This window comes from Glycine max, chromosome 8 (genome assembly GCF_000004515.6).
Source record: "Glycine max cultivar Williams 82 chromosome 8, Glycine_max_v4.0, whole genome shotgun sequence".
Taxonomy (NCBI): Eukaryota; Viridiplantae; Streptophyta; class Magnoliopsida; order Fabales; family Fabaceae; genus Glycine; species Glycine max.
Window position 1 is genome coordinate 15,353,198 of NC_038244.2, and position 27,968 is coordinate 15,381,165.

The window sequence follows — 27,968 nt, forward strand, 5'->3', positions numbered from 1 at the left end:
GCAAAGAAATACAAACAGGGCAACAACTAGAATCTTAATATATACACATGTCCGTAGCCACTGTCATTACCAACAAAAACTTCCCCAGCCTAGATAATATTGAAAGTGTTTGCACCAGGGAGAAATGAAAGAACTACCCCTACATATACCCTTATATAAGTCGTCATGCATACATATCCAACACAACCCATGCATTCCATACAATCATGTGTATCCTTATGATTATAGGATTAGATTAGATTGTATAAATATTCAAACGAACTGCAAGGAAAACTACCCTTCTTTTTGTTGCGCAAACAAATTTACTTATAATATCCTATCCTATCCTATCCTATATTTATTTCATTATCAAATCAAAATAAAAATACAAAAAAGGAATAGAAAAGGATGTTTTATATATTGATCCCATAAGACATCTGAAAGGGTAAATGTGGAAACCTCCATTAATTGTTTTTGGTCCCATTTTTTCCTGTTACCCTTTCGAATATAACACTCCCTCTTCCTCCCTATTCGCCTCCCTTTAACTCCACGGTGCAGATCCGAGGAGTTACCCTTTCTTTTCTTTTTTCTTTTTTCTCTTTCCTCATTCTACTTAAAACTCCCACCAGGTATCTCTCTCTTTTATTCCTTTTTAATTTCGTAAAACACCTGTTCTGTTTCTCTTCTATGAATCTGGTCTTGATCTAAATTTTTTTCCATCGACCCAAAAGTTTTTGATTCGTTATTTCGGTGTTATGTTTAGTTTCCCTATTTAAAGATCGTGTTTTTAGATTTAATGGATTGTTGGGTATTGCTTATTTGATAGATTGATTTGCTTCTGGATAGTGCTTAAGTTTGAATGATCACTTTATTTTTGTGCTTTAGTTTCACGTTGATTTTGGCACTGTTTAACTGAATCTTGGAGGAGTAGGCAAAGTGGGTATTTGACACTGAAAGATTTGTTTTTTGGTATGGCATGTATCCTTTTTTGCCCTTTTGAATGTCTTCTCCATACATCAAAGAGAAAGAGGAAGTTTAATGTTTGCAATTCTCTTCCTGTGTCGATTGCAAGTTTGGCTCTTCTGTCACATGTCTAGTGGAGGATGTGTTTTTTTATTTATTTTTATACATGGTTCAGATCATGCGAGTACTATCTCTTCCAGATTACTGATGTGCTGAGAAAGTAGAAACTTCTAGTGGATGTATTATTGATTTGGTTATTTGTATGATTTTTATTCTTGTGTTGTTTCTGAACGATTTCTCTGTTATCTGTTTCAATTTTGCTGGAGTATTTGAATATATAGTCACTTTTAATGGAAGTTTTGCTTTTTGCAGTGATGGCAGGTTTGGCTCCAGAGGGAACACAATTCGATGGTCGCCAATATGATGCTAAGATGAGTGAATTGTAAGTTCCTCTACCGTATTCCTCACTTGTTGAAATGCTTTTATTCATATACCTTTTTTCTGTAAATTTGATTTCTTGCAAATTAACTACACAGGCTTTCCACTGATGGGCAAGAATTCTTCACCTCTTATGATGAAGTGTATGACAGCTTTGATGCAATGGGATTGCAAGAGAATCTTCTGCGAGGCATATATGCTTATGGTATGTACTGGCATATTGTGATCCCCTTATTTTAAATGTTTATTCATATCTGTTACAGTGCCGATTGCTCTGAGAGACTTTAAAATTCAGTTAAAAATATTAATTATATAATTTGTGCTGGACTAACTGAAATTATTTGTGATTTAATTAAAATATCATAAAGATTTGTTTTTGTTATTATATCGGCAATTATTAAAAAATTGGAAATGATTTAGGACATGCTTGATAATTCACATGTAAAATGAGTATCTACTTTTTGTCATTGCATATATGACTGCAGCTTTTTGTATTTTTAATTTACCTGTGCATCAAAAACTATTTATGACACATACTGGAAGACAATTAAACAAAGTGGACCTACAAGAAATCAATATTTTTTGGTAATTTTAACTGTTTTGAAACTTCTTACATATTTCATGAGGGTATTAGTGATGCACTTCAAAAAGAGTAAGTGTTTCTCTTGCTTTACTTTATCAAAAAAATAATGTATGATATGTTTTATTATTGTTTTTAAGGTTTTGAGAGGCCTTCTGCTATACAGCAAAGGGGAATTGTTCCTTTCTGCAAAGGACTGGATGTGATTCAACAGGCTCAGTCTGGAACAGGAAAGACAGCAACATTTTGTTCTGGAATTTTGCAGCAGCTTGATTATGGATTGGTTCAGTGCCAGGCTTTGGTTTTGGCACCAACAAGGGAGCTAGCACAGCAGATCGAGAAAGTTATGCGAGCTCTTGGTGATTACTTGGGAGTTAAGGTCCATGCTTGTGTTGGTGGGACAAGTGTTCGTGAGGATCAGCGCATTCTCCAAGCTGGTGTCCATACTGTTGTTGGCACTCCTGGGCGAGTGTTTGACATGCTGCGGAGGCAGTCTCTTCGCCCAGATTGCATAAAGATGTTTGTTTTGGATGAGGCTGATGAAATGCTTTCACGTGGTTTCAAGGATCAGGTTTGTTGTTTTGATTAGTTCCCACATTTTCATATTTAGTGCACTAATTTATTCTTGGTTGTCTGTCCTATACTTGTTGACTATCCTACTTCTTGTGTTGGTAAATATTCTGGCTGTTTGAAGCATGGATTTCCTTATGTTTATAAATCAAAAGAAATAATTTTCACTTTTGAAAACCTGTATGCTGTGATACATTGTGTTGATGTGAATTTCCATATAATTATTACATCCAATCTTGTTTAATGTGCATGCATGACATAGATAGGAGGGGGAGTTATAAGAAGAAATACAATATTTATTTATCTGGACAGGATACAAGAATTTCCCAAAACAATTTCTGTGAGAAATGTAACAGTTTATGTTCTTCCATGCTTGACATTGTGAAAATTTTGGTTGGTGTTGCAGATCTATGACATCTTCCAGCTGCTGCCATCCAAAATTCAGGTTGGAGTGTTCTCTGCTACAATGCCGCCAGAAGCCCTTGAAATTACAAGGAAGTTCATGAATAAGCCAGTGAGAATCCTGGTAAAGCGTGATGAACTGACCCTGGAGGGTATAAAGCAGTTTTATGTCAATGTTGACAAGGAAGAGTGGAAGCTGGAGACATTATGTGACCTTTATGAGACTCTGGCTATCACTCAGAGTGTCATTTTTGTGAATACCAGGCGCAAGGTGGACTGGCTCACTGACAAGATGCGAAGCAATGACCACACAGTCTCTGCCACCCATGGTGACATGGACCAAAACACACGTGATATTATCATGCGTGAATTCCGGTCCGGCTCTTCTCGAGTTCTCATTACCACGGACCTTCTGGCCCGTGGTATCGATGTGCAGCAAGTGTCTCTGGTCATAAACTATGATCTGCCAACCCAACCTGAAAACTATCTCCACCGCATAGGACGTAGTGGTCGATTTGGAAGAAAAGGAGTTGCTATAAACTTTGTCACGACAGATGATTCCAGGATGCTGTCTGATATTCAGAAGTTCTACAATGTGACTGTAGAGGAGCTGCCATCAAATGTTGCTGATTTACTCTGATGAGTTAATGTTTGTTCTCTGTTAAGTCATCAGGTTCTTATTCTATTTGGCAAGTATTATTTGTGCTCATTTTCTCTCTATATATTTTACCCATTAGAGATCAAAGACATGTGATCTGATGCTATTTGTATTGGATTCTATAAATTTTGTTTAATCAATTAATTAGCAGGTTGCTGCTCAAGCCTGCATTTACTTTCTTGTCTCCTGCATTTCTTTTGTGTAACTCTAATTATTTTCCCTTGTAATTCATAATCACGTGAACACACCCTGCAGTTACGAATCTTGCTTTGAACAGAGAAGTTTTAAATCAGATTTCAGTTAAATATGTTTAACAAAATCTTGAAGAAAATTCTTAACCGTATTTTTAATGAATAGTAAGGCAAAATTTTCAACAGGTTTCATTTTTTTAAAATTCAGTGTTTGATTTACAGACATTTTAATTATAGTTATGAGCAAAATATTAATACTTCATTTGTTTTCTATTATATGATATTTAAGATTTTGACACAAGAATTAAGAAAAACTATTAATTTGTAGATATAAAACATGACGTAACTTCTTTATTTATTCTTTATCTCTTTAGTTAATTATTTACTTTTATTATATATTATTTTCATTAAGTATTAATTAAGGATTGTCTTAAAAAAAATATTTAATACAACATTAATTTTATAAAATAATATTTATTTTAGAATAATTTTTTTTCTTTAAAACGTGATATAATCCGACGCTGAGGGAATATTAACTTGATATATGGCATAGGAGTTGTTCTTAAATCTTAATTCTGCTAGCGTGTCAACTTTGTGCAAGGGATACTTCTCTATAAATTTATGTGAACCAAAAATCCGATTGGTCAGTTTGATCACCGATTTATTTGATATAAATACTTTAATGTTATTTATTAGTATTAAATGTCTACGCGATTCTCCTTATCATCATAATATTGTTTAAATTTAATGAATTTGAAGATGCAAATATATTTTTTGGGGATTTCAAAATCAAAATCCCTTAAAATATCATTTTTATTTTTTTTAATAGGCAGAAGTCTAAAATTACTTAATGCATCAAATTTGCTCAAGTGAAATAAGAAAAGAATCGCACTAATTAGATCTCACTTTTCAACTTAAAAATGAGGTATGTGTAAGAAGGTTGTAAGTACTTCTTTAGGTTAGAAGTTTTCCCTATTTCGAAATGTGGTATTTATCTCTCTAGTATAAAAAATATTAGATTACATATAAAAATCTCCCACTAACATAAAAACAACTAAGGACGATAAAAAAAATCTTTTGTTTTAAACATGAAATTTATACAATTTTTTCATTCAAGTATATTTTATACAAGCATAAAAAAAAAGTAATATTTATGAACCATATACTTCTTTACGTTTTGCTCCAAATTTTGACTCAATTATAAGTAACGTATTCCAGCAATATTGCAGTAGCACTGCATATTTGGTTCAAATTGAGAATAAAATCATGTTAAAGACAGCGCAAAACCCACGTCAGAGGCTATACATTGTAAAAATTACTTTCAGAGCTGAATTATTGAAGTTAAGGTTGAGAAAGACAGCATGCGGATTATCTTATCAATTAGTACTTCACGTGGGACAGTTACAATTAGTTTGAAGAGGATTGCTTCAATGTTAGGTGCTGACACTGATAATACTAATAACGAATATTACTATGCACTTTCGACCAAAACCTTGAAAATAAAGTTTGTATAAAACTCTAAGAAATAAAGTAACTTGCGGTATTGAAATTAGTCTTGGCTAACTATTTTGTGCTATGAAAGAACAGAAAACTAAGAAATTTATTAGTTTCGTGTGCGAATTTCCTTTGTTTTGATACAACAATTTCATTTTGGCTGGTAGCTATACTAATAAACCATATCAAAGTTATTTTTCTTAATATGGTTTAAAATGCACTGGAAAACATTTCCCATGCCTTTGGCTTCTTTCGTGATTATTTCAAGATTTTTTTTCTTTGATAGATAGATATGGAGAGACGCAAAGGGGAAAGGAGTTAAGGTTTTCCGTCTAGATTGCTGATTCCAAAGACACAAACATGTGTGAGCTGATCCATAAGAGATTAGGGTACTATTTAAGATGTGAGTGTGGACCCAATTAACTAAAAAATCAGAGTGTTTTGATTTTTTATGAACGGAGATTGGTCTTAGAATTTTAGTAAAAAAAAAAAATACAACCGAAATGGAGGGATGCTCCTCTGTCACACCTCCACTTTATTATATATGAACTTGAATGTCCTATCTCCTCATTGCCCATGTTTTTTTATCCCCTTACATGCATAACATCAAATTCAAATGCTATCAATTTCTCTGTGAAAATTTGATCTAAATTCCCAAATTGCTCAATCAGTGAAAGATACATTAGTCAAAATTATTTGGAGAAAATAGGACCCATATTCATTTAAGAGCACCGGCAATCTATTAATTGAAATAGTAAAGTTGGCTTCTTCATCTATCTTCGCAATTAATGTTTTTGTAGAAATCATTAGTAGCCCCAAAATTATAAAAACTTCCTGTGTTTTTGCAATTTTACAAGTTTAGCTAAGAGGGTGGCACATTAATTAGTATTTTGTCAAAAAAAATAAAAGAATTACTCCTTCCCTACCAGCTACTTCCATGCCATAACCAATTTGATCACTTCCATGTGTAAAAGTTGGTCAAACCCAAATACTTCATACAGTTATGCCATGTTGAATGAATCCTTCTCTGTTCCACTGACTCCATTAATGAAAACGAGAAAACAAACTAACATTATTGCATTATCATCTCCAACTGTCTCCTATTCAAAGATTTTATTACATGAAGTGTTTTTTTATTCATAATATTGGTGTGAAATATATATCCATTTTTTTATGATTAATCTCTGCCGTGCAATCTGGTTGATCATCTTTAGTGAGATATTACTTCTTAATTATGTTTTTTTCTATTTATAAGACTCAAATTCAAGATCTTGTATAAAGAGATCATATATAGTATCACTCGGACCAATGTCTTGTTGGTTGATTATATGAAGTGTGGAAAGAGTAATAAACAACACCAATAAAATACAACTACAAAAAAGCAAAACCAACCGACCAACAACCTACCATCTCTTCTAGCTTCATTCTTTTCTTTCTCGCCTTAAAACTACAACCTTAGTTCTTCATTATTGTGATTGTTTCCATAATGGAGTTCAGATCAAAATCATGCAGGAATGAGAGTCTGCAGATTGAAAACTACTGTGGAGGAAGAGTGGCACCAACAAGCATGCAAGATCTGAGGTCTTATAGTTACAGTGCAACCTATGCTGGTTCTGCTTATCCATACAAGATTGGTAAGGAAAAGGAAGTGAAGGTGGATAAAGGGAAAAGCACAGTTTGCAATAGCAAAGTATCAAAAAGTTGGAGCTTCAATGACCCTGAGTTGCAGAGGAAGAAGAGGGTAGCTGGCTATAAAATATATTCTGTGGAAGGGAAAATGAAAGGCTCACTCAGGAAGAGTTTGAGGTGGATCAAGAACACATACGCCCAAGCTGTTCATGGATGGTGGTGAATGGTGATTAATTGGTATGTAGTTATATACAATATAATAATATACTACTTTTTTTTACCCTTTTTTTGTTTTCTGATATGATTTACTTGTTTTGATATGGACTCTAAAGCTATTGAAATCAAGTTATACCTTCCTTAAAAATGTTGAAAATCTTCTCATGTATTGAACTACGTAACTTATTGGTATCATCCTCCCAGATCATCTAAGCTTTCAGGGAGGCATGATCTATAAATTTTAGCAAGTTGCAGCTGAATTTCCTATTAGTAATGCTATTGGTTTTGAACTAGAATCTGGTAGATAAGATTGCTCCGCAATTTTATTTTGATTGTCTTAAATAGAAAACAGAAAAAAACTAAATAGGTTTTGGGAATTGTGTGAGTGACTCTTTCTGTGGATAAATTATTAGATAAATCCGAATCATAAGTGTTTGTGATACCAGTCAATCTCGTACATGTAGTGGTGATTTTTAATTTTTTTTTTAAAATGATAAATTTCGACTATATGTAATGTAGAAATTTATAAAAATTACTACTTTTGATCTTTTATATAAGAAATAAAAAAATAACATTTTTAGAACACGATAATCTTAAATTATGTAATAATTTTTCCTTCTTAATTTCCATTAACAAAGTTCTGGTCCACTTTATCATTGCCAAATGGAAAGCAAGATGCAAATATTAATTTAAAGTTTTGAAATAAATTTGATTTGGTCCCTAGCAGCCATTATTAGAGTGGGAGTTTAAGACACCATTCCAAGCTGTTCAGTTTTCACCAGATGTCATTAATGCTTATTTCTCTAGTGTTATAGGTGCATGGAAAGCAGACTATACAATTATAACTAGGAAAGAAAGAGTATCAAAATTTTCAGAGGAAAAATACAAAGACATCAGTAAAGGCAAATTAGTTAAAGAAAGAATTGGTTGTCTTGCATTGCATGTGATACCAATATAATCTCAAGAAATGTTAGGACAAAACTAACGCATCAACATGATCTATGTAAACTAAAATGAAGAATATGCAAAAGTAAAAATTGTTTGAAGACAGAATGAAAATGGAACTTGCATTGAAGAGCTACACTTGATTGGCCTTGAAGTAGTGACACAAAGTGACACATTCTAATGTCTCTCCCTCATTATTATTTGGATATGTAACACCACGTATTTCGTCAAATAAATAAAAATTAATAGAATTTTTTTAGAAATTAAATAAATAAGAAATAATATTTTTTGTTAATCAAAATAAGGGTTTCATAATATTAGAAAATAAATAAGAGTAAAATAATATTTTAAAAAATAAAGAAATGTTTTAATTGGTTATTTATTCAATGAAAGATTAAAATAGAATTTCTTTTTATAAAATAAAAAAATAGAATAAATAATAGGCGAGTACCTTAACTATAAATAGAAACATATTAAGTTCATTTTTGTATTTTACAATATGTCTTACGCTTTCTTTTCCTCTCAAAGTCATTTTTTCCTTCTTCCTCTTTCAAAATCTTTTTTTTTCCACATACACTCAAACCTGACTCATTAAAATTACGATTTCAGACTCATTAACCGTTGGATCGTTGTAAAATTTGGACACCACATTTGAAACTCATTTTCGCACATTCCCACCATTGGATTTGCAAAATAATGTCTTTAGAGAGAAAAATTCTCCTTGCACAGAGACGGTGAAATTGAGGTTACAATCTCTTCTCCTTCTCTCTAACACTTGGAAACCCTAGTAGAACAACCAAAAGAAAAACTTGAGGAATCTTAGGAAACCGCTAGAGACGTTGCTATCTCTGCTGGACTACACACGTGAGTCTGCTTAGATGTAAGGGATGAGTTACTCACGCTTAAGGATTAGGATGAACATATGTATGGATCCCTAGAGGATCAATTTTGGATTATTTTTGGTTATTTTATGAAATTCAATTTTGGATTATTTTGGGTTGTTTTATGAAATTCAATTTTGTTCTTATGCTTTTAATTGCAAATTGACTGTTTGACAGACCAATTGATATCCCAATGCGAAATTATTGTGAAATTGATGTGTTCTTGAGTGTGAACCCTAGAAATTGAGGCTTTTTCTAATTAGCATAATTTCTAAAATGACCTGTGTATTTTATTATATTATATATTTGAGTGTTGTAGCAATTTGTTTCTAATCATTCGCAAATTCTCGAGACTGCATATTTGTTATCCTTGTGCGTAAATCAGATATGTCAAAGGTAGACATTGATTGGATATTGTTTTGTTGATTTTATAGGCAAATAGATAGTAATAAGGAAATTAAGGACAATGACTAATCTTAAACTTGTTAGTATCTTTGCCATATTATTTATATATTATAAAGGCTTGAAATTGATTCATGTAAGGATTAGAGAATCTATATTAGTATTTTATTTACAGGTCGTAAGTATATATTCTTGTTTGTTTTATTCATATTTTGAAATGTACTTATATTATATTATATTATATATATATATATATATATATATATATATATATATATATATTAGTTAGTTAATTGAGACTTAGGGATGTATATTAATGTTTTATATGTACTATTTTGATTTGGTTAGTGCGTGTATACTGCATAGATTTTATATTATTATTAATTAATTGACACAAAAGATGTCATAGTGTTGCTATGATATGATTTTGAAAATTATTTGAGTCGATGTATATGATTCATGAGGCATGATAAATTGTTATATTGAGATCATGAAATTATGATTGAGATTGAGTATATGTGACAAGTTGAGGATGTGTTAATTTGTAAGATACACGTGGACATGTGATGGTGGATTGTGACATTGTAAGATGTTAAATTGTAGACATGAGATATGGTTGTAAGTGTTTGGTTAATACTTGATGAAATATTACTTATGTTGTGAATTATGAATTATACAATAACTCGACTAGTGTTTACCTTAAGAAAAATGTTTATGCAGAGGTGTTAAAAAAAGTGTAGGATTCCAAGTTAGGAATCTGAGGTGTTAAATTGTAGCGCAGTGTATTAAACGTGTTTGAAAACAAGTGTGAGATCGTGGGTATTGTATAATTCATGAGCAGTGTCTGCGTGCAAAAGTTATTTTAGGAGTTAGACCTGAATTAGGAAGGTGAGGCCCTAACGATTTTTTGAAGTCTATGCCTTGGGGGTAAATACACTTGGTTTAAGTACTACTTTAAGCCTATATTGATCCCATATGATTAGAGCATTCTCACAAAACAGAGTGACCCTGACTGGTCGCCTTATGATTTTACTTAGTGAGAGTGACCTGGCATACTCATTGTGTGATTGTCTTGTTATCTACTCCTAAGCGCCCTAGTGTTGTTTTTCATTGACATGATATCACATTGCATATAGGCTGAATCTTAATATAATTTTTGCATAACGCCTGTGAATTGTTTACTATGAAATTGGTGAGTGTTGTTACGTCTTGAACCGAGTGTGTGATTCGTGTGTAATGTGATTGGTGATGAAAAAATGAATTTTAAATGATAAAGTGGTGAAGTGGCGTGGATTGTATTAAGTTGAGTTAGGTGATAAATATTTCTATAATGTATTTTGCTTATGTCTTTGTTTATTCGTATTTTATTTAGAAATGTGATAAACCACTCCCTATGTATTGTTTGTGTTTTGATCCTATGATGATCTCGAACCTTGTGTTCGTGAGAGCAGATGACTAAGTGGATGACTTTAAAGAATCTTGTGCAAGAGGATGCTGGGACACAATTCTATGATAGGATGTGACATTGTGACATGTGTTTCTGTTTCAATTGCATAATGTTCTGACCATCTTATTTTATTTTATTTTATTTTGCTTCTTAATTTGAGTTATTTTGTAAACTTGAACAACCTTGTTTTGAGCGGTAGATGTTTTTAATAAGTTTTATTTGATAATAGTAAAGTGAATATGACTTTTTTATCCACGTGGATTTGTTTACGTGATTTGAATAAAATTAATTTGATTAAATTTCGCATTTTTATATGTTTTTCTTATTTATATATATGTCGAGGTAAAGGATGCCATAATATTAAATAGAATATTTAATTAGAATATATTAGTAGAAATACAAGCATCATTGTCGCATCTGTCTATTCGCATTTCTATTGTACTATTGTTAACCAAAAATTTGCTAAATAAATATAAACATATAAAAATGTTTAGATAGTCGAGTCAGTCTCTCTTTGGATGAATTACACTTCCAATTCTTCCTTCTTTTGTCCTTCTTCCTCTCTCTTCTACCAATAAACATCATCCAAGATGCACTTTCTATCTCATATCAAATTGGGTATTGTAAATAGGAACAGAGGAAGTATATGAAGACATGAACTGCATTTATTTTAACCTTTATTCTCTAAAAAGAAAACTTGTTATTGCTCATGTCCACTTAATACACATACACCTTGATGCACAAGTGATCTTATATGGGTTATGGGATGTTGGCTTGTTCCTTTATCAACAGGTGTTTGTAACCATTCATTATTCACTATACATCACATGAATACATGTCTTTTCTAAAAAAATTCTAAATTTCTCAATATCGAATCCTAAAATTTTCTCTTCACTCTAGTGTTGTTATCCCCTTATGAACCATAAGCTGCAATTAATTAATCCTAAAAAAGTTGTGCATTTTATGTTTGCAAAAGAAAATTGAGACCACAAATGTTATGAAAATTAACAACTAACAACTAATTAAAAATATAAAATTAAAATACTATGTGCAATTATCACAACAATTGAAAGAGTAAAGTGTAGGCATGACAACGGGGCGGGGGCGGGTTTTGCTTACCCCGTCCCCGACTCCCCATCTCCCCAAACCCAATGGAAGTGTAGATTTATTTCATTTTCGTCTCGCCACACTTTTGACATGCTTATAAAATTTTATAAAAAAAATTATTTTTTTATAGAATGAAAAATACAATTTTAAATAACAATCATAACATATTTTTAGAATGTATATGACAATATAAAATTCAATCCCAACAGTAATATAAAATTCAATCCAATAGTTTTATGTTTTAGTGTGTTATGTATATGTAATGATATTTTTGTAAATTAACTATTAGCGGGACGGTTCAGGATGGATTTGGATCGAGTATTAATAACCTCATCCTAACCCTGAACTCGACTTTGGATATTGGAAAAAACTCAAACCCAATCCCAGTCAACTCGGATTTTCACGTTAAAATCAAAGCGGATCTGGGACAGGCCCCGTGAGTTCGGACTCATTGTCGTGCCTAGTAAAGTGAAAGAGAGAAAACTCAAAAGTGTAGATTATAGAACAGTGATGTTTTACTTTTACATGACAATGGTAAATGGTGGATTTACGATCCTCGGTTAAATTAATTTTTTCTTGATATGAAAATAACTTATTTAAGATGAAGGAAGAAAATGGAAGGAAATTGAAATTGGAAAAACTTGGGAAGGTTGAATGAGGAGGAAGACAAAGTGGGTGGAATTTGGAATAAAAGAGGGAATATTGTATAAAAAAAATGTAAAAGTGGAGAATAATTAATGGATGTTTTTGTTATAGATTATAGTTAAACGGTTTAAATAATAACTTTTTATGTAAAAACTAACCATAAACAATATATCACTAAAAAGGCCAAGGATAGTGTGCGTACCCCTTTTGAGGGAAGCACGGTGCGGCATGGTGTTTTGGAAGGAGTTGCACCGTGCGACAAGATATTAAATAATTAACGGTATCTTTTAATACTTAAGTGTATCTTTTAAGATAATTATTATAAGATTTAATTATAAGATTTAATTACTCAGATTATATAATTTAATTATTCATTTAATTTATATAATTTTTTAAAACTTAAAAGATACACTTAAAGTATTAAATAATTAACGGATAGTTTACAAATATTTGTATTAACCGTGTAAGTTAAACTTATGAGTACACTTAAAGTATTAAATAATTAACGGATAGTTTACAAATATTTGTATTAACCGTGTAAGTTAAACTTATGAGTCCAAGTCTTGAAGCTTTTGTATATGGTTATTTGAGTTTTCACGCAATTCAATCTTAATTGCTTATTAATGTCAAGTATTGAACAATTCTAATAGAACTGCCTGTATTATTTTCCTTTATGGAAAATCCAGTGAAGCTTCGATTTCAAAGTTGTTATAAAACGGCCTAATTAAAAGAATGCGGAGAATGAAGAGTTTAATGCGTGAAAATTTGAATGATACAGATCGTAAAGGTGTAGTAACTAAAGTATTGAATAAAAGCTTTTTGATTCTTTTTAGAGGATAACAACTTCTTGTTAAAATGACTACCGTTGAAAATTTAAAATGCCGTATTTTCTCACTCATCCATGATCCATCCCGATTTCTTCTCTAAGTTTCTATTTTCACATAGCATAGGTGTGAGTTCGATCTCACTGATTGTAAGTTTTTTTTTAGGAGTTATTTTGGTTAACAAAAGAGGAAAATAATTAACGCAAAATTTAATTAACAAGGAATCGAACCCGCACTACTGATTATACGGTTATACCTCGGCAAAAAAAGCTACCACCATTGCCTAGCAATTTCAGAGTAGTAAATGATTTTTTATTTTTTATTTTTATCATATATATATATATGATTTGGAAAATTTTAAGGAATTTAAATTATTTATTTATCTTGTTAATTTATATATTTAACATTTAAAATTTATTTCGGCATGTAACATTAAGTTAAATATTTTACATACATTGAAAATGATGATTTAGAGTTATTTATTTATTGAATAATTGTATGCATAATTTATTTGTTTATTTTTAAAATTTTTCGTTGATCAATTTATGATTATTGTACATAAAAAATTATGTTAAACAATATTCATGCAATGTTATTATTAAGATATTATGCAAATATTTAGCTTTTTATTAGAAATTAATTAGTTTTAGTTTATTTGGTTTTCTTCAATCTGCAATATTAAAAGTTTCATGGTTATATCTACCACTTTATCGTGCATGATTTGTTTCGCTCACGCACGTTGGCTTTTATTTTATTTTTAATTAATTATTTTAAAAGTTAATATATATATATATATATATATAATGAGATGTGATGATTAGATCACAATTTACAAGTATATAACCTTTTTTCTAGATAATGAAAGACCCTAGCAAATTGTGTTTGGATTTACTGTAAATATAAAGTAACACGACTAAGCAAACAATATAAAAAGAAAAATATACAGTGAATACATTTTAATTAAATTCATATATATATATATATATATGGTTATCAAACTTGAAAGTTTATATAGACTTGTGAGATTTCTATAAACTTGACCAGTGAACTCGTAGATTTATAAGAGTTTATTTCATATAAAAATAATAACAAAATATCTATAAATAACATACTAATTAAATATTTCAACAATATAATAAAATAAAACAGTAAATCATAAAATTCAAAATATTTAAATAATCAAATTTAGTAATATTATATCACTACTAGAAAAATAACTTATAGAGATTATAGTAGTAGTAAATCATTCTCATTTTGATGTTAGTAGAGAACAATAGTTTGATATTATTAAATATGATAATTTTTTATTTGAGAATTTTTTATTTGAAAATTTTTTACTTAGAGTTTATAGAGTTTACCAAAATTTACTAACTCTTATGAGTTTACTTAAGAGTACAAGTGAACTCCTAAACTTATAAAAATAAATTAATAAATTAACTCAAAAGTTTAATAACCATATATATATATATATATATAAACAAAAATGTTGGCCTTAAGACTCATCCAAGATCAGGCTTCTCGTTTTCGAATGTCTTTAAATGATCCATCCAGCTCATTGAGTACATCATATAAATTTCACCGATTTTTACAGCATATTTTAATGTTATCTTATTTAGACCCAATTTGTGGTGCCCCATAATACAAGCTATTTTTTTTTTCCTCTTTTATTTTCTATTAGTGTCGCCACTCCGACAAATACAACCGACCATATCACATAAGGATAAGAGCAATTAAAAACCAGTGGTTATTCAAAGCAATAATTTAAAACCTTGATATTAAAGCCTCACAACTCCGGTTCACATCTTGCTCACAAAATCTTACACTTCCCCTACTAATAGTTCGTCGATGATATGATATGTAGGCTAAAAAAGCAAGAAACAAACATGACTAATTATGGAAGCAATCAGAGAAAACGATTGTAAAGGTGAAGAAAAACATTTGTCAGTATAACACTGTATGAACAGAAGCCTTTTACAAGGCCAGTTTAGTTAGGAAGCTGCCTATAGACATTCTTTATTGTATACTTATGAGGGATAATTCCCAACTTGTTTGCAGCTTTTCTTCAACACAATGCATAAAGAGTATAAGCCTTTTAGAATTTACAAAGAAGAAAGGTGATCGAGAATTTGAGAGTGGTAGCTGCTAATAATGTACCCTCTCGTCATTGAAATGCAGGCTCTCAATACCCCTAAGAGTTGTCTCCAAATTCTTTATGTTGGATGTGTTTCTGCCAGAGGATGTTCGGTTGTGCTCAGATGACATGATAGCTGAACTTCTCTGAGCACCAGGGGCAGGGATTTTACGAAGTGCTCCCTGACTTGAATCCAGGATCAGAGAACGAGAGGCCTCGGTCTCACTGCCAACTACATCACGGTTGCCTGAGACAGCACCTCGCTTTGCAGTTCCACTTGACCAGAAGAAATTAGAACTTGACAACTGATAAACCATGCACAGAGATTGGTAAGTAACATGAAAACTAATTTCCTAATAAACAGAACTTTCTGCAAGAAATATGCTGTCATCATAGCACAGATAATAATCAATTCACAAATACATACACGCACCATAGCATCTTTAGATCCAGTTGAGTCATATGTAACTGGGCCTTTTTGTCTAGATAAGATTCCGTCATTAGCAATAGTTCCAGAGTTTCTCCTACGAGTAGGATCTGATGAAGACCAATTAGTAGGCCTACCATTACCATCCTCTCCACCTACATAGAAGTTGCCCCAGTAAAAAATTGCAAGAGTTACATATCAACAAAGCATGAAAAGGATGAGTCAAATGACAAACTATAAAGGACAAAAGGCATCACATAATAGCTGACAGATTATTGAATGGTATGACACCACAGTCTAACATCTCAATCAAGGTGAATAAATGATAGATCAAAGATGTGAAGCAAAAAGAAAGACTATACCTAACTGTCCGTCACCATTTGAAGCCAGTGGTGGCATGCCTGAACTTGGTCCAGCAGCAGGACCCTGCAAATGTCACTTCCACTAAAATAACCTAATCTCAACAATCAATCAGCTAATACAATAAGATAGCATGCTATCACTTACAATAGCACGGGCAGGGGCAGTGACACTTGAAGATTGCTGATATTTCAAAATGGTCCAATCAAAGACATAATCAAACTGGAATCCTGGTGCAAGAAGTCAACAACAAAAAAAGGGAATATAAAAACATAGCCATCTGGTCCCTAAAATATTTTTATCAAGGAGCATAGTACTTAGCACATCCCAGTATAAAATATAAATTGAAGAACAAGGCTCAAACCTTCACGAATGAAAAGGTCACGAAGAAGTCTTTTCAAATAAGCATAATCTGGTTTATCATCAAACCTCAGTGACCGGCAGTAATGGAAGTATGAAGCAAATTCTGAGGGATAGCCACGACAGAGAGACTAACAAAGAAGCAATCCACAATCAGACACAAATTTAAAAACAAAATATGGGCATATATGATATGAAACAAAAAACTTCATCACACAATCACACCTCAATAGAAGTAGAAACTTTCTTCTCACTAATCTTCTCATACTTCTGCTTCTTAGTACCAGCTTTCAATCCCTGCCAAGGCAGACTGCAGAACTACCAAATAAAAAAATAGTAGATGATAAAAATCATAAATTAAATAACAAAGGAGAGAGGCTAATTACCTTCCTCTTAAAAAGTACATAAGAACATATCCAAGTGACTCTAAATCATCCCTACGGCTTTGCTCTATCAAAGCATGAAAATGACATTTTCAGTTCCATATCAATGGTATTCAACAAAAAAATAAGAAAGGGTATTAATCAAAAGAGACATAAGAGCATACCAATTCCTAGATGAGTATTCATACTAGCATACCTAGCAGTTCCGGTCAAATTCTTGTTCTCTCTGCAAAAGATTAGAAGGAAGTCAAATTTACAGAAAATCATGAAAGTACAGAATGACAACTTAGAGCAACAAAAATCAAGTTCTATCTTGATCTTTACAAGAATAATTCGAAAGACTATGCAAATTGATGATATAGAAATAAAAATAAAGACTAATTACAAATCATTGCAGAGAAACTACCCAAACAACTCATGTAAGTAACAATACTGAGTCATGATTGATTAAACAAACACATATTCACAAATTGCAAGGACATAAAATGGCATTAGTATTTGAAACACAAAAGCATAAAAGGTTCCAGTGCAAGCCAACTCAGTTTCACATCTTTAAATGACATCAATTTTGAAGCTGCTATTCTTTTACAAGAAAACTCCCACTATATATTAAGTTATTCACATAAATAGCTAACAGCTTTATAACATCCAGATATAGGATTTGCCATAATAATAGATACTGGTCCCGATTCCTAAAAGTTGAAACCAGTTTGAAGTTCAACTTTACGAACCACAGTCAATAAAATCAGATAAAAGTAAAGATGTCATAAAAGTACCTGTAAGGAATATGCTGATGTGTAGTGGTGTCTCTATATTTCTTGGCCAAGCCAAAGTCAATAATATACACCTAAAAAGAGGAAAATTTGAAAAGGATACATCAATTACAGGAGATGATAGAAAAAAAAATAAAGTTGAAGAAAACCAACAACTAAGCACATACTTGATTGCCGTTCAAAAAAAAAAGCACATACTTGATTTGCACGCCTCCCTAAACCCATGAGGAAGTTGTCTGGCTTGATGTCGCGATGTAAAAATGATTTGGAATGAACAAATTCAACTCGATTTAGCTGCATACGGTTCAAGACATTTAAAGAAAATCAGTGGCAGTAAATAAGAATTAAGAAGGTTGTCTACACAATGTGCAAAAACCTACCATCTGATCAGCAAGCATAAGAACAGTTTTGAGAGACAATTTCCGACTGCAGAAGTTGAATAAATCTTCAAGGCTAGGGCCAAGTAAATCCATCACGAGCACATTGTACTCTCCTTCAACACCATACCATTTCACATTTGGAATCCCATCTGCCAAATAGAAGATGGCCAACCGAAATCATTTAAGCTGAGTGAGTGTGAGTATCACAAAATCAACAACAAAATAAAAATTTCCAAAACACACAAATTCATCAAGACGTGAGAGATTACTTCCTCCCTGCAGTATTTTATACAGCTTGGATTCATACAACAATTGAGGATGCTTGGTTTTGACACTTTCCTGAATCAAAACGAAAACAAAACATCCAATTAAACACCTCCAAGCCGGCAATCAATTTCAACTTTGCAGCAGAAAGAAACACAATAATTCAACTGTCGAGCACTTGAAGAGCAAAAATCGACCAACCGAGTCCAGTGTTAGAAAACAAACTAAAAGCACACCCAAAGATATTCAATATCCCATAGCTCCAATCTCACTCTACAACTATTTCTTACTATTCATTATTTCAATATCACTGAAAACATTCCAATTCCCGTAACTAAATTCTTCAACTTCTCAAATTTTCTCAGCAACCAAACAGAATATTTGAAATTAGCAAACATAAAAAAAAAACTTTTTTTTTTCAAATTAGGGTATGTCGTAGGTCCGAAAACTCACAAGCTTAACCGCAACCTCTTCATTAGTCTGAATATTAGTTCCTGCAACAACATAAGCAAAATTGATACACCAAATTAACGAACTATAAGAAATTCCGCAGTAAAAATGCAAAAAGCGAAAAGCAAGTTGAAGCAAAGCGCACCGAGATAGATCTCTCCGAAAGATCCGCTACCAATTTTCCGACCGAGACGGAACTTGTTCCCAACTCGAGGTTCCATTATTCGACGGAAATCCTACGAAGTTTGGGAAATTGAAATTGGGAATTGGAAAAGGCGAACACGGACTCGAGCTACGACTTCAAGTAGGTCATGGTAGAAGAAGAAGAGGGCAAAATTGGGAAATAGGGAAAAAGCGGAGGGCAAAATTGGAAAAACAGAAACGGATAAAAGAAAACGGAGACGACGAAGAAGAGGGGACAGAGAAAGAGAGTCAGAATGATCGTTGTCTTCACACACACGCTCTCACTTACCCTCCTCGCGCTTTCATGTTTTTGTTTTGAGTGTTGAAACGACGTTGTTTTGGATTTTTGTTTCGTTGTTTAGGGTTCGGCAGAGAGAACATAAATAATGAGAGTGAACTTTTTAAATTAAAATAAAAGTGTAATTCTCATTTCGTTTTACTGTTATTTCACTCATTTTCCGATGTGGTGCAAACGACGGAAAAGAGGGAGGGAGAGAGAATATTCGAATGCTTATCATTATTGTTATGCTTGCACAATTATTTAAAGTTTATGGGGATCTTGGACTAATGATGTCCTAGAATTTCAGTTTGTGCTTTCACCATTTGAAATTAGGAAGGCTTCCATGGTTCAAGTCAAGTTTATTGACATTGTAACGTTGGGTTAGGCCTCTTAATGACATTTTCCTACATAAAACTTGTATCCTGCAAATTTTAATTTGACCACGACAACTTAAATTATAGATATATACCCCTCCCCTCCACCCACCCAAATGAAATTAATGTACATGATAGAGTAAATATGCAAAGAATTTGAATAGTATAATTAATAAACAATGGGTTTCATCCTTTTTGGGAGAAAAATTGGGAACTAGAAGTTCTAACCAAATAAAACAACCCCTATCCCAAGGAAAGAAAAGAAAAATAGTAATACAACTTAACTTTCATTTTTCCAAGGTCAATTGCAATTGAATCACAACCATGTGGTAAGAGAATTACACACTGACACTTCTACGTAAATATGTTACATACAGCAGCTTCCATGCTTTTTCCGTTGAATGGGGACTTTAATTCACCCCCACTTAAATCAAACAACATAAGCAAACCCTAAAAATACCCAAAACTGTTAACTTATGTATAGTGTCACGATGGGGCTGAAATAGCCAAGGTAGATTGCTTCTTCTGCAGTCTTCCCTTCAGTTGCCTGATCTTTGCTTCCACTCTTGCAGTGAACCCAATCTTGGTTTCCTGTCTGGCCTTAGAACGTTCCCTTGTCCACATGTGTTGATCCTCAATATCCTTTTTGTAGTACTTGATTTCTTGGATAATGTGATGGTCCATGGGATTGAAACATCTTTGGAAGGATATGTGAGCAAAATAAGGTAGATTGCATGTAACTGTAACTAAAAGGGTTGTTACCCAGTAAATGGGTGCGGGACCAAGAGATTCAACCAGTATTTGGTAGGCACTCTTGGAATATTCTGGAGAGAGCATTCCATACAAGGAGAGAAAGATGTACCAAGTGGCTATGCTACCCCATACAAACAGGTGCTGAATCCATGTAAAGTGGCTCATTGTAAGAGCAATCTGACAGTTGACAGTCCAGATGATGCAAGTGAACATAGTGGTCCCAACAGCAGCCATGTCAGCTACCTGGCCATCCGCACGGAATGCTTGGTCATAGAAGATGGTGACGATGAGGAAGAAGATGATGAGGGAGGCATAGAGACCATTGCCCATCCACCCCAATATTCTATACCAGTCAAAGAACAAATTCTTGGGTCCTTGTTGATATAGTGCAGGAAACTGGAAAGCACAACAGCCAACAGCTCATCAATAGGTTGGATTATTCAAAAACACATTGAAGACATTTCAAGAGAACAAACCTGTAAACAAACTTCTGACGGAACATCTTGTTCAAAAACACCGAGTGAAATGACGGGTAACGATGTCAGAACAACATTGAACAATATCATGTACCAGTCATCATAAACCGATTGACCAGAGAAGCCAGTGAAGGCCTCAAAATAGAAGATGGTGAGACCAAATGTAATGTTCTTGTAGAAGAAATAACATATCTGCATGCATAACAGAATAGTTTAGAAAATAAATACACGAATCAATTCATTATAGAAAGATCCAAATTACTAAAAAATATTAGATGATTCTCTATCCATGCAAAGGATGCACAACACACAAAAAATTATAGGCAAGGCATCCAACGTGTGAGAATAATGATTAAGGTGATTATTAGTGAATTACCATTTGTGCAATTCTCTTGTAACACCAATGTCCATGGACTACCAGGAGCCTCTCCAAAAATCGAAATTGGGCAATCGCAAAGTCACTAGCCATCACTGCCTGGAAGGGAGTTGCAGGCTTGAGTCTACAAATTTTACATGATTCCAAACAGAAAAACACAATGTGCATTTTGTTGACTTGGAAGTATGAAAATGACAATTAATGAGCGTACATGGGCCAATTATAGTTTCTGACCGAATTCTACATGAGATTAATGATGGAAAGTAAAAATCATAATGGAACCAAAGAATGTGGCCAATTCAAAATATCTTACATGAAGTACAGCAACAAATTAGTAAAATTTAAATACAGATTAGCACTAAGATCACAAGATGGCTAATAGAAAGGCTTGACAAGAAGCCTGGTTCAAAGTCTAGCTCAAAAACAGAGCCAAAACAAGCAAAAAATAAGCATGAGGTTCTCTCACTGTAACTGTGTTATTTTTCAAAATATTATAACTATTTACACTATAATTTGGTTTTTGTATATGAAACATAACACATATGGCATTGCAACTTGCAATATTAAATGCTAAAATCAAACCATTCACAATGATAGTTTTATGTGACATCATTTTGCTTAAGAGCCAGTCATGTAAGCCACTGACCTGCATACCTTCAACCCCACTAATTCCAACACCAATATCTGCTTCTTGAATCATGCCAACATCATTTGCACCATCACCTATTGCTAGAGTAGTCTTCCCAGAACCTTGTTTCACTAACCTGGTTACCTGACACCAAAAGATTAAGGAAATAGGACATCATAAAACAGCACACAAGTCACAAGGTTATTTCTCAGTTGATATATCAACAGAGATTAGAAAAATGCTACCTACACAAGTGATGCAAAGACTATTTTGCATAACTAAACTCATGGATTTATCTGAATTTAACTTGATCTAATTTTTCCGATCTAGCTAAGATGGATCCATGTGATTAGTCATGCACAGATTTAACTCCAATAATCAACTACATAAATGCATCATAAAGTATTAGAAGAAAACCTAAAAATCACAACTGAAAAAGGTAAAAGGTCCTTACCAATGCCTTTTGCTTGGGAGACACACGACAGCAGATGACAGATGCACAATCAACAGCCAATCCCAAAAATAGGAGCTTCATATCATCTTCTAGAGCATATGTCAGAGTTTTCCCATCAATAATTAAAGCAAATGCAGCATGAGGATCCTTCTCCAGTTTTATCATTTGAGAACCATTGGTGATTTGATTTAAAATGTTGTCCTTGATAGCCTGGGGTGTTAAAACAAAGAACTAGGCCTAACATCAGATGAAACTCAAGGTCATAAAGTAAACACCTTTACTCTTTCTCAATGAAAAAAAAGGTACCTGTTTGACATCAGTGGCTACTGAATCTGTAACAGGAGTAGTTATACAGATCTGCTTCATACCCTGTCGAAGCAAACTGCAAGCAAATCTATACCAAGGAAAAAACAGTTTCATCAGACTTTTTACAGAGCCATTTTTGAACAAGTTAAACCTTAATTATTTAAAACAGAAATAGAATAGTTTCACGAGGTCAATATTTGTGGTAGACAGACCCAATGTTGATTGCCGTTTCCATCTTATCCCCTGTCAACACCCAGATCTTGAGACCAGCTTGAGCAAGATTATCAATACATTGGGGAACCTGCAGAGAACAAAAAATTGAATTAGGTTGAATATTTGAAGCAGAAAAAACAGCAATACATACTGACTATAAAGAATGATAAGGCCCACCCCTTTCTGCAGTTTGTCTTCCACAGCAGTAGCCCCAACAAGAATCAACTCTTTCTCCATCATATCTGATACCCGCTCAAGCATTGAATCTCTGTCTGCCCCAACAGCTGCTTTGGCTTTCTGAAATTCATTGTTCCAAGCAGTGTATTCTTGCTCATCAAGCTTTCTATAAGCCAGGGCTAGTGTTCTCAAACCAGCTTCTCCGTATTCATTTAGATGTCTGGTAGTAGCCTCCAAATAATTTTTTCCATTCTTTGACAATCGATCAAATATGATACTGTAAAACAAAGCAATAAAAGAATGGATGTCAAAGTTTAAAGAGAGATGTTGGAAATATCTCTATGAGAATTCATGTGGATGTGAGTGTGTTTAAGCAGGCTTCTTTCTTTGAAAGCAGGAAATTCGGTGATTATTTCGTATAATAGTGGTAAACAAGTTTAAACACCACAAGTTTGAATCTGATTTCAATTTCCTTTATTTTAACATAAATTTTGAGATATAGGACCTATCGGTGATTAACAACCATAAGTTCAGCTGCCAGTAATGAGTACTATAGGAATCACAGTATCAGGCAAGAATAACAGATTCTGCAAGCTAACCTGTCAGCTCCCTTGCAAAGAAGAAGAAAACTGCCCTCCTCATCACGCACAATCACTGACATACGCTTTCTTTTACTAGTGAAATCCAGCAGATTCAAAAGTTTGTACTCTCTGTAGAATTCACCCAAAAGTACATGAATAGAGGACACATTGTTTGAAAGAATTAAAAAGCAAAAGCAAAATTTGGAACTCCTTTGACGCGGAATGACCACGGAGGGGGCTTAGAAGAACATAAGAGTTTTTGTGAATGGTTACCTTTCAACCACTTGCCCGGAAGCAGAAAATCTTTCATGTATGAAAATACTTGACTGAGTCCTTCTGCAAAACGCAAAGCCAAATTCTCTTGCTGCTACAAGAAAAGCCCCTTCATCAGGTGACTCAGCTTCATATGTATAAACACCAGTCTCCTCATTCAGCTCAGGAATGGCAGTGTGGCAAACTGCTAATATACGAAAGAACATCAAAAGGTCATCCGCATTGGGCTCTTTCAACCAATTACAATTCATGAGGCGGTCATCTTCAAAACCAAATCCCTTTATGGCATGCTTTTGATCCTCATCTCCTTTGGAAGTAACAACAGTCTCCAGTTCAATTTCTTCAGCTTTTCTAACATCATCCCATGAAACGCGTGCTTTACTCTTAGGCATGGGGAAATTGGAGAGATCTGAATCCTGGTCCTCATGATCAGAAGCCATCTGCTTCGCTGCAGCAACTTCAACTTCACTGGAGCGCACACCATATGCAGTACCGGCAATGGAGCACTTCAAAAAGTCCATCTGGTTACATGTCAAAGTTCCAGTTTTATCTGACAGGATAGTATCTACCTGACCCAACTCTTCATTCAAATTTGATGTCCGCGCATCAGCTGGAGTCCCAGTTTCTTCATCATACATTTGAATGTCTTGGTTGATGAAGGTTGCCTGTAAAACCTTTACAACCTCAATGGAAACATAAAGTGAGATGGGTATCAAATATCCATAAAGAATAAGTGCAGTAATCAGATGACTCATTCCAGCCAGTCCAACTTTGTTGGGATCATACTGATATTCAATATTGTCGGGCCGTAAATACCACCACTTTGGGGCTTGGTACTTAGTCTTGAAGATAAATCCTATGGAACTAATAACAGATATCAAAATAAGGACAGTGAAGAGGGTGTATATGATATAATCCATCTTCTTTTCTATTGTGCTTCTTTTTGAAGGAGATTTTGTGGAATTCTGCATGACTTTGCTGTCATGACCAGTGAAAATGGCCACCCCATAGATGTAATCAGTGTTCCTGAGCTTAGAATCTCGGAGAAGAATTTGACTAGGATCAAGAGGATAAATCTGGCGCTCGTACTCTAAGTTTCCAACAAACGTGTAAAGATTGGGGTTTGGGTCTTCACAACGTATCGTTCCAGTGAAATCTTTAAAAACTTCATCATTATCTAGAGTCATGGTGGTCTCCGATGATCTTTTCACCTTCAAGTTGGTCTCACCATCTAAATTCATAGTCTCCACATAGCAAATCCCATCCTCATAACTCGAGGACAGGAGAAGCAAATCAGCTGGAAAAAATTGATCCTTGTTCACTTTGACCACATCCCCAACCATAATGTTCTGCCACGACCTGGGACTAAAAAAACCATCTCCTTTATGGCGATTAACCTTCCGGCGATTAACTTTGACATCCTGAAGGAACCTGCGCGAATCTTCCAATGCTTCCTTTGCCATACTAAGCCCCACAACAAATGCCAAAGGAGCAATCATGCTCAGTGGGCTGAAAGGCGAAATGGGAGAGGCTGACAGACATGCAGCCAAAAGGAAGTATATATTAGCAACCCTACGAAATTGTTCAAAGAGTGCCTTGGGGAAAAACGTAATAACATTGTACTTGGTCGTGGATATATCATTTTTGCAGTACAATACAGGCTTCTTGTCATGAAGTAGAGGCTGGTTGCAATACACAGTTCGCGAGAACCCGGGGCCATTAAGTGGATGAGGTGCCTCCTCAGTGGTAGAAGGCTTAAGGCAACCAAATGTGTAAAGATGGCTCCTCCGGAGCCTCGCCCTTATCCTCCCCCGTGTCATTTAACCAGAATTCAGCTCAACCTAAAGTTATATTTAACTTACTTAACACATACCCACCAACAAGGAAACCAAAATCTTTGGAACCATCAAACTGCCCCTTGTCCTCAATTTCTTCTCCTTAAACCTAACAACACATACACATACAAACAATTATTGCCTTGAGCAAATAAACACTGCTGACTGGATGCATACTATTGAATCTGCATAAGCATAATAAATCAAAAACGAAAATAACTTAATACTAAGAAATCTAAACTCATGCAAACATTAAAATGCGAAAAAAAAAAAACCATTCAGGCTAAAATTCAATTTCTGTGATTCCTCGACATCATACTTTTTTATAAAATAAAATAAAAATCTATAAACTAAGACGAAAATAATAACAATGACAATAATAAATTAATAATAAAAAAAGAGAGCAAAGAAACCCGAGATCCTGTTACACACTAGTTCCTTTCCCATGTATGAGAACTCCGAGAATTCAAATCGAGGAGCTAAACACGAAATGCAATGCTACATCACAATGTCTCGAACCAAAAAAAAACGCTCAAGTAAGCTGAAAGAAAGTGAAACCAACGTCTTTCACTTTTTTTAATTATTATTTTTTTTCAAAAATTTTCCTAACAACAATAATGATCCAGCTAGAGGCGTAACCAATTATCAACATTCTCAACAGTGCCAGCGAATTGAAGATTCAGTACAACCAAATCCACCAAATTGAATAGAAAAACATTTTCCAGTTTTCTCACAAACCAAAGCAGTTAGAAAAAGAAAATTCAAAATCACGAGAGAGAGAGAGAAGAAAAAAACGCACGCACCGAACGGGAGGGACCCGTTCATGTCGAAAAACGTAAACGAACTTAGCAATGCAGCAAAAACTGGGAAAGGAAAGAAGAGAGGGAGCAGTGAGACGCTACGCGTGTTGTATTGCTGGTTGCAGATCGAGGAAGGAGACAAAAAGAAAATGAAGAGAGAGAATCGTGAATGAAATCGAAAGGAGAGAGAAGAAGAAAAAAAAGTTTAGAGAGAGAAAGAGAGGACAGGGTTTTAGGACAAAGAGAGAGACTCTCAGTCTCTCCCTTTCCCTCCTCTGATGCCAGCAATTTCCGGGCCCTCAAAACACTTTTATATTTATTTTTCCCTTTTTTTATGAATTTCTCACCTATTTCCGCTCCCCAATGCATTTAGCTTTTTTTGGGTATGAGTTAGAAATAGAAGGGGAAATTGGGGTTTTTTTTGTAGTATTTATTACTATAATTTTTCTAATTTTAAATTGATTGATGATGAGGTGGCAAAGTGAAAATGTGAAGAAGGGGCATGTTGTCCTACGTGGCAACCCCTGAACTGAGACCAGGTAGCAATGGCGTTGGCAAGAAATGGAGTTACCACTTACCAGCTTTATCTTTGCTTGCCAGTGCCACTGACTGCCACGTAGCTCACAGACTGTTATATTGGCAGAAATTTCGGCGCCATCTACATGTATATATCTATTATTACATTAGGAGTTTTTTTTATTATAAATTTGGTTCTTTATATGTGATAATTGTAAATTTAGTCTTAGTATTAGACGTTCATCATAACTTGTAACAGTCACGTGTTTTACTTCTATTAGACGTCTAATAAAAATATGATATATAACTGTTAATGTCCAATAAAAGTTTAATATGTAACTATCAAAGCAAACAATTATTCGTTAAGGTCCAAATTTTAAAGTCGAAGTAAAATAACAGAATTGTAGAAAATTGAAGGAATAAATTTGTAAATCAAAATCAAATTTTAAAACAAATAAGAAGACTAAATTTATAATTTTATCTTTTTTTTTTTTACACAAACTCAAAAACATCACTTATATTTAACAAGCAAGTCTTTAGTTTAGTAAGTTATTAGTTTAAGTAATAGTGAATATGATCTTTTTAAATAATTTTTTGTTGAAATTTTGTAAATGAGAAAAATATGATTGGAAGACAAGATTTTAATAAAAGTTATTAATTTTTTTTATAAAGATTAATTATCAATAAAATTAATTGATATTTCACATTATGTAGTTAAATAAAAAAAACATCACTTTACACTGGCTTAATAAAAAATTTATATTCAATATAATAAAAGAAGAAGAAAAATCACGTTTGTTGAATTTATTTTGATTCTTTCGTATATGAATATGATATAACTATT

At 33.4% G+C, this 27,968-nt stretch overlaps 4 protein-coding genes across 8 annotated transcripts; 2 read left to right on the plus strand and 2 right to left on the minus strand.

Moving 5' to 3' along the window:
- Positions 1–435: 435 nt before the first annotated feature.
- Positions 436–3,764, plus strand: LOC100817948 (eukaryotic initiation factor 4A-10). The gene is made up of 5 exons (XM_003531554.5): positions 436–608; positions 1,315–1,384; positions 1,479–1,585; positions 2,101–2,531; positions 2,937–3,764. Exons 2-5 carry the CDS (start codon positions 1,317–1,319, stop codon positions 3,570–3,572), a joined length of 1,242 nt encoding a protein of 413 aa, XP_003531602.1. The 5' UTR covers positions 436–608; positions 1,315–1,316; the 3' UTR covers positions 3,573–3,764.
- Positions 3,765–6,628: 2,864 nt separating this feature from the next.
- LOC100818486 (uncharacterized) lies at positions 6,629–11,094 on the plus strand. Its single transcript, NM_001252988.2, has 2 exons — positions 6,629–7,141; positions 10,800–11,094. The coding sequence occupies exon 1, from the start codon at positions 6,762–6,764 to the stop codon at positions 7,125–7,127; it is 366 nt and encodes a 121-aa protein (NP_001239917.1). The 5' UTR covers positions 6,629–6,761; the 3' UTR covers positions 7,128–7,141; positions 10,800–11,094.
- Positions 11,095–15,290: 4,196 nt separating this feature from the next.
- Positions 15,291–19,590, minus strand: LOC100819017 (casein kinase 1-like protein 2). 3 transcript variants are annotated; one of them, XM_006585440.4, is made up of 14 exons: positions 19,045–19,590; positions 18,903–18,943; positions 18,455–18,524; positions 18,186–18,334; positions 18,004–18,099; positions 17,809–17,879; positions 17,197–17,258; positions 17,036–17,099; positions 16,875–16,959; positions 16,654–16,780; positions 16,437–16,519; positions 16,292–16,355; positions 15,936–16,084; positions 15,291–15,807 (listed from the first exon to the last, which is right to left on the minus strand). In XM_006585440.4, exons 1-14 carry the CDS (start codon positions 19,118–19,120, stop codon positions 15,514–15,516), a joined length of 1,431 nt encoding a protein of 476 aa, XP_006585503.1. In that variant the 5' UTR covers positions 19,121–19,590; the 3' UTR covers positions 15,291–15,513. The 3 variants fall into 3 exon arrangements, with proteins under 3 accessions (XP_006585503.1, XP_006585502.1, XP_040874228.1); XM_006585439.4 differs by having other exon boundaries at positions 15,930–16,084; XM_041018294.1 differs by lacking the exons at positions 18,455–18,524; positions 18,903–18,943; positions 19,045–19,590 and adding an exon at positions 18,429–18,446 and having other exon boundaries at positions 15,930–16,084.
- A 417-nt stretch (positions 19,591–20,007) lies between these two features.
- Positions 20,008–26,897, minus strand: LOC100819559 (probable phospholipid-transporting ATPase 4). Of its 3 annotated transcripts, none has more exons than XM_014779100.3 (11): positions 26,612–26,897; positions 23,974–25,917; positions 23,719–23,829; positions 23,120–23,396; positions 22,942–23,030; positions 22,730–22,817; positions 22,424–22,654; positions 21,988–22,113; positions 21,342–21,440; positions 20,966–21,157; positions 20,008–20,885 (listed from the first exon to the last, which is right to left on the minus strand). In XM_014779100.3, the coding sequence occupies exons 2-11, from the start codon at positions 25,791–25,793 to the stop codon at positions 20,223–20,225; spliced, it is 3,696 nt and encodes a 1,231-aa protein (XP_014634586.1). In that variant the 5' UTR covers positions 25,794–25,917; positions 26,612–26,897; the 3' UTR covers positions 20,008–20,222. The 3 variants fall into 3 exon arrangements, with proteins under 3 accessions (XP_014634586.1, XP_003531605.1, XP_014634588.1); XM_003531557.5 differs by having other exon boundaries at positions 22,424–22,633; positions 26,612–26,896; XM_014779102.3 differs by lacking the exon at positions 26,612–26,897 and adding an exon at positions 26,241–26,584.
- Positions 26,898–27,968: the final 1,071 nt, after the last annotated feature.

Bases quoted from the DNA above. Each gene is read 5' to 3' on its own strand.
- LOC100817948 (XM_003531554.5), top strand. From the start codon at position 1,317: ATGGCAGGTTTGGCTCCAGAGGGAACACAATTCGATGGTCGCCAATAT. The intron at 1,385-1,478 runs GTAAGTTCCTCT...TTAACTACACAG, and splicing joins GATGCTAAGATGAGTGAATT to GCTTTCCACTGATGGGCAAG. The intron at 2,532-2,936 runs GTTTGTTGTTTT...TTGGTGTTGCAG, and splicing joins CACGTGGTTTCAAGGATCAG to ATCTATGACATCTTCCAGCT.
- LOC100818486 (NM_001252988.2), top strand. From the start codon at position 6,762: ATGGAGTTCAGATCAAAATCATGCAGGAATGAGAGTCTGCAGATTGAA.
- LOC100819017 (XM_006585439.4), bottom strand. From the start codon at position 19,120: ATGGAACCTCGAGTTGGGAACAAGTTCCGTCTCGGTCGGAAAATTGGT. The intron at 18,525-18,902 runs GTGAGTTTTCGG...GTTTTGATTCAG, and splicing joins AAGAGGTTGCGGTTAAGCTT to GAAAGTGTCAAAACCAAGCA. The intron at 16,085-16,291 runs GTATAGTCTTTC...ACTTCTATGTAG, and splicing joins AAATGGTGACGGACAGTTAG to GTGGAGAGGATGGTAATGGT.
- LOC100819559 (XM_014779100.3), bottom strand. From the start codon at position 25,793: ATGACACGGGGGAGGATAAGGGCGAGGCTCCGGAGGAGCCATCTTTAC. The intron at 23,830-23,973 runs GTAACCATTCAC...TGAATTCTACAG, and splicing joins TCCGGGCAAGTGGTTGAAAG to AGAGTACAAACTTTTGAATC. The intron at 21,158-21,341 runs GTAATTCACTAA...TTATGCATGCAG, and splicing joins ACAAGAGAATTGCACAAATG to ATATGTTATTTCTTCTACAA.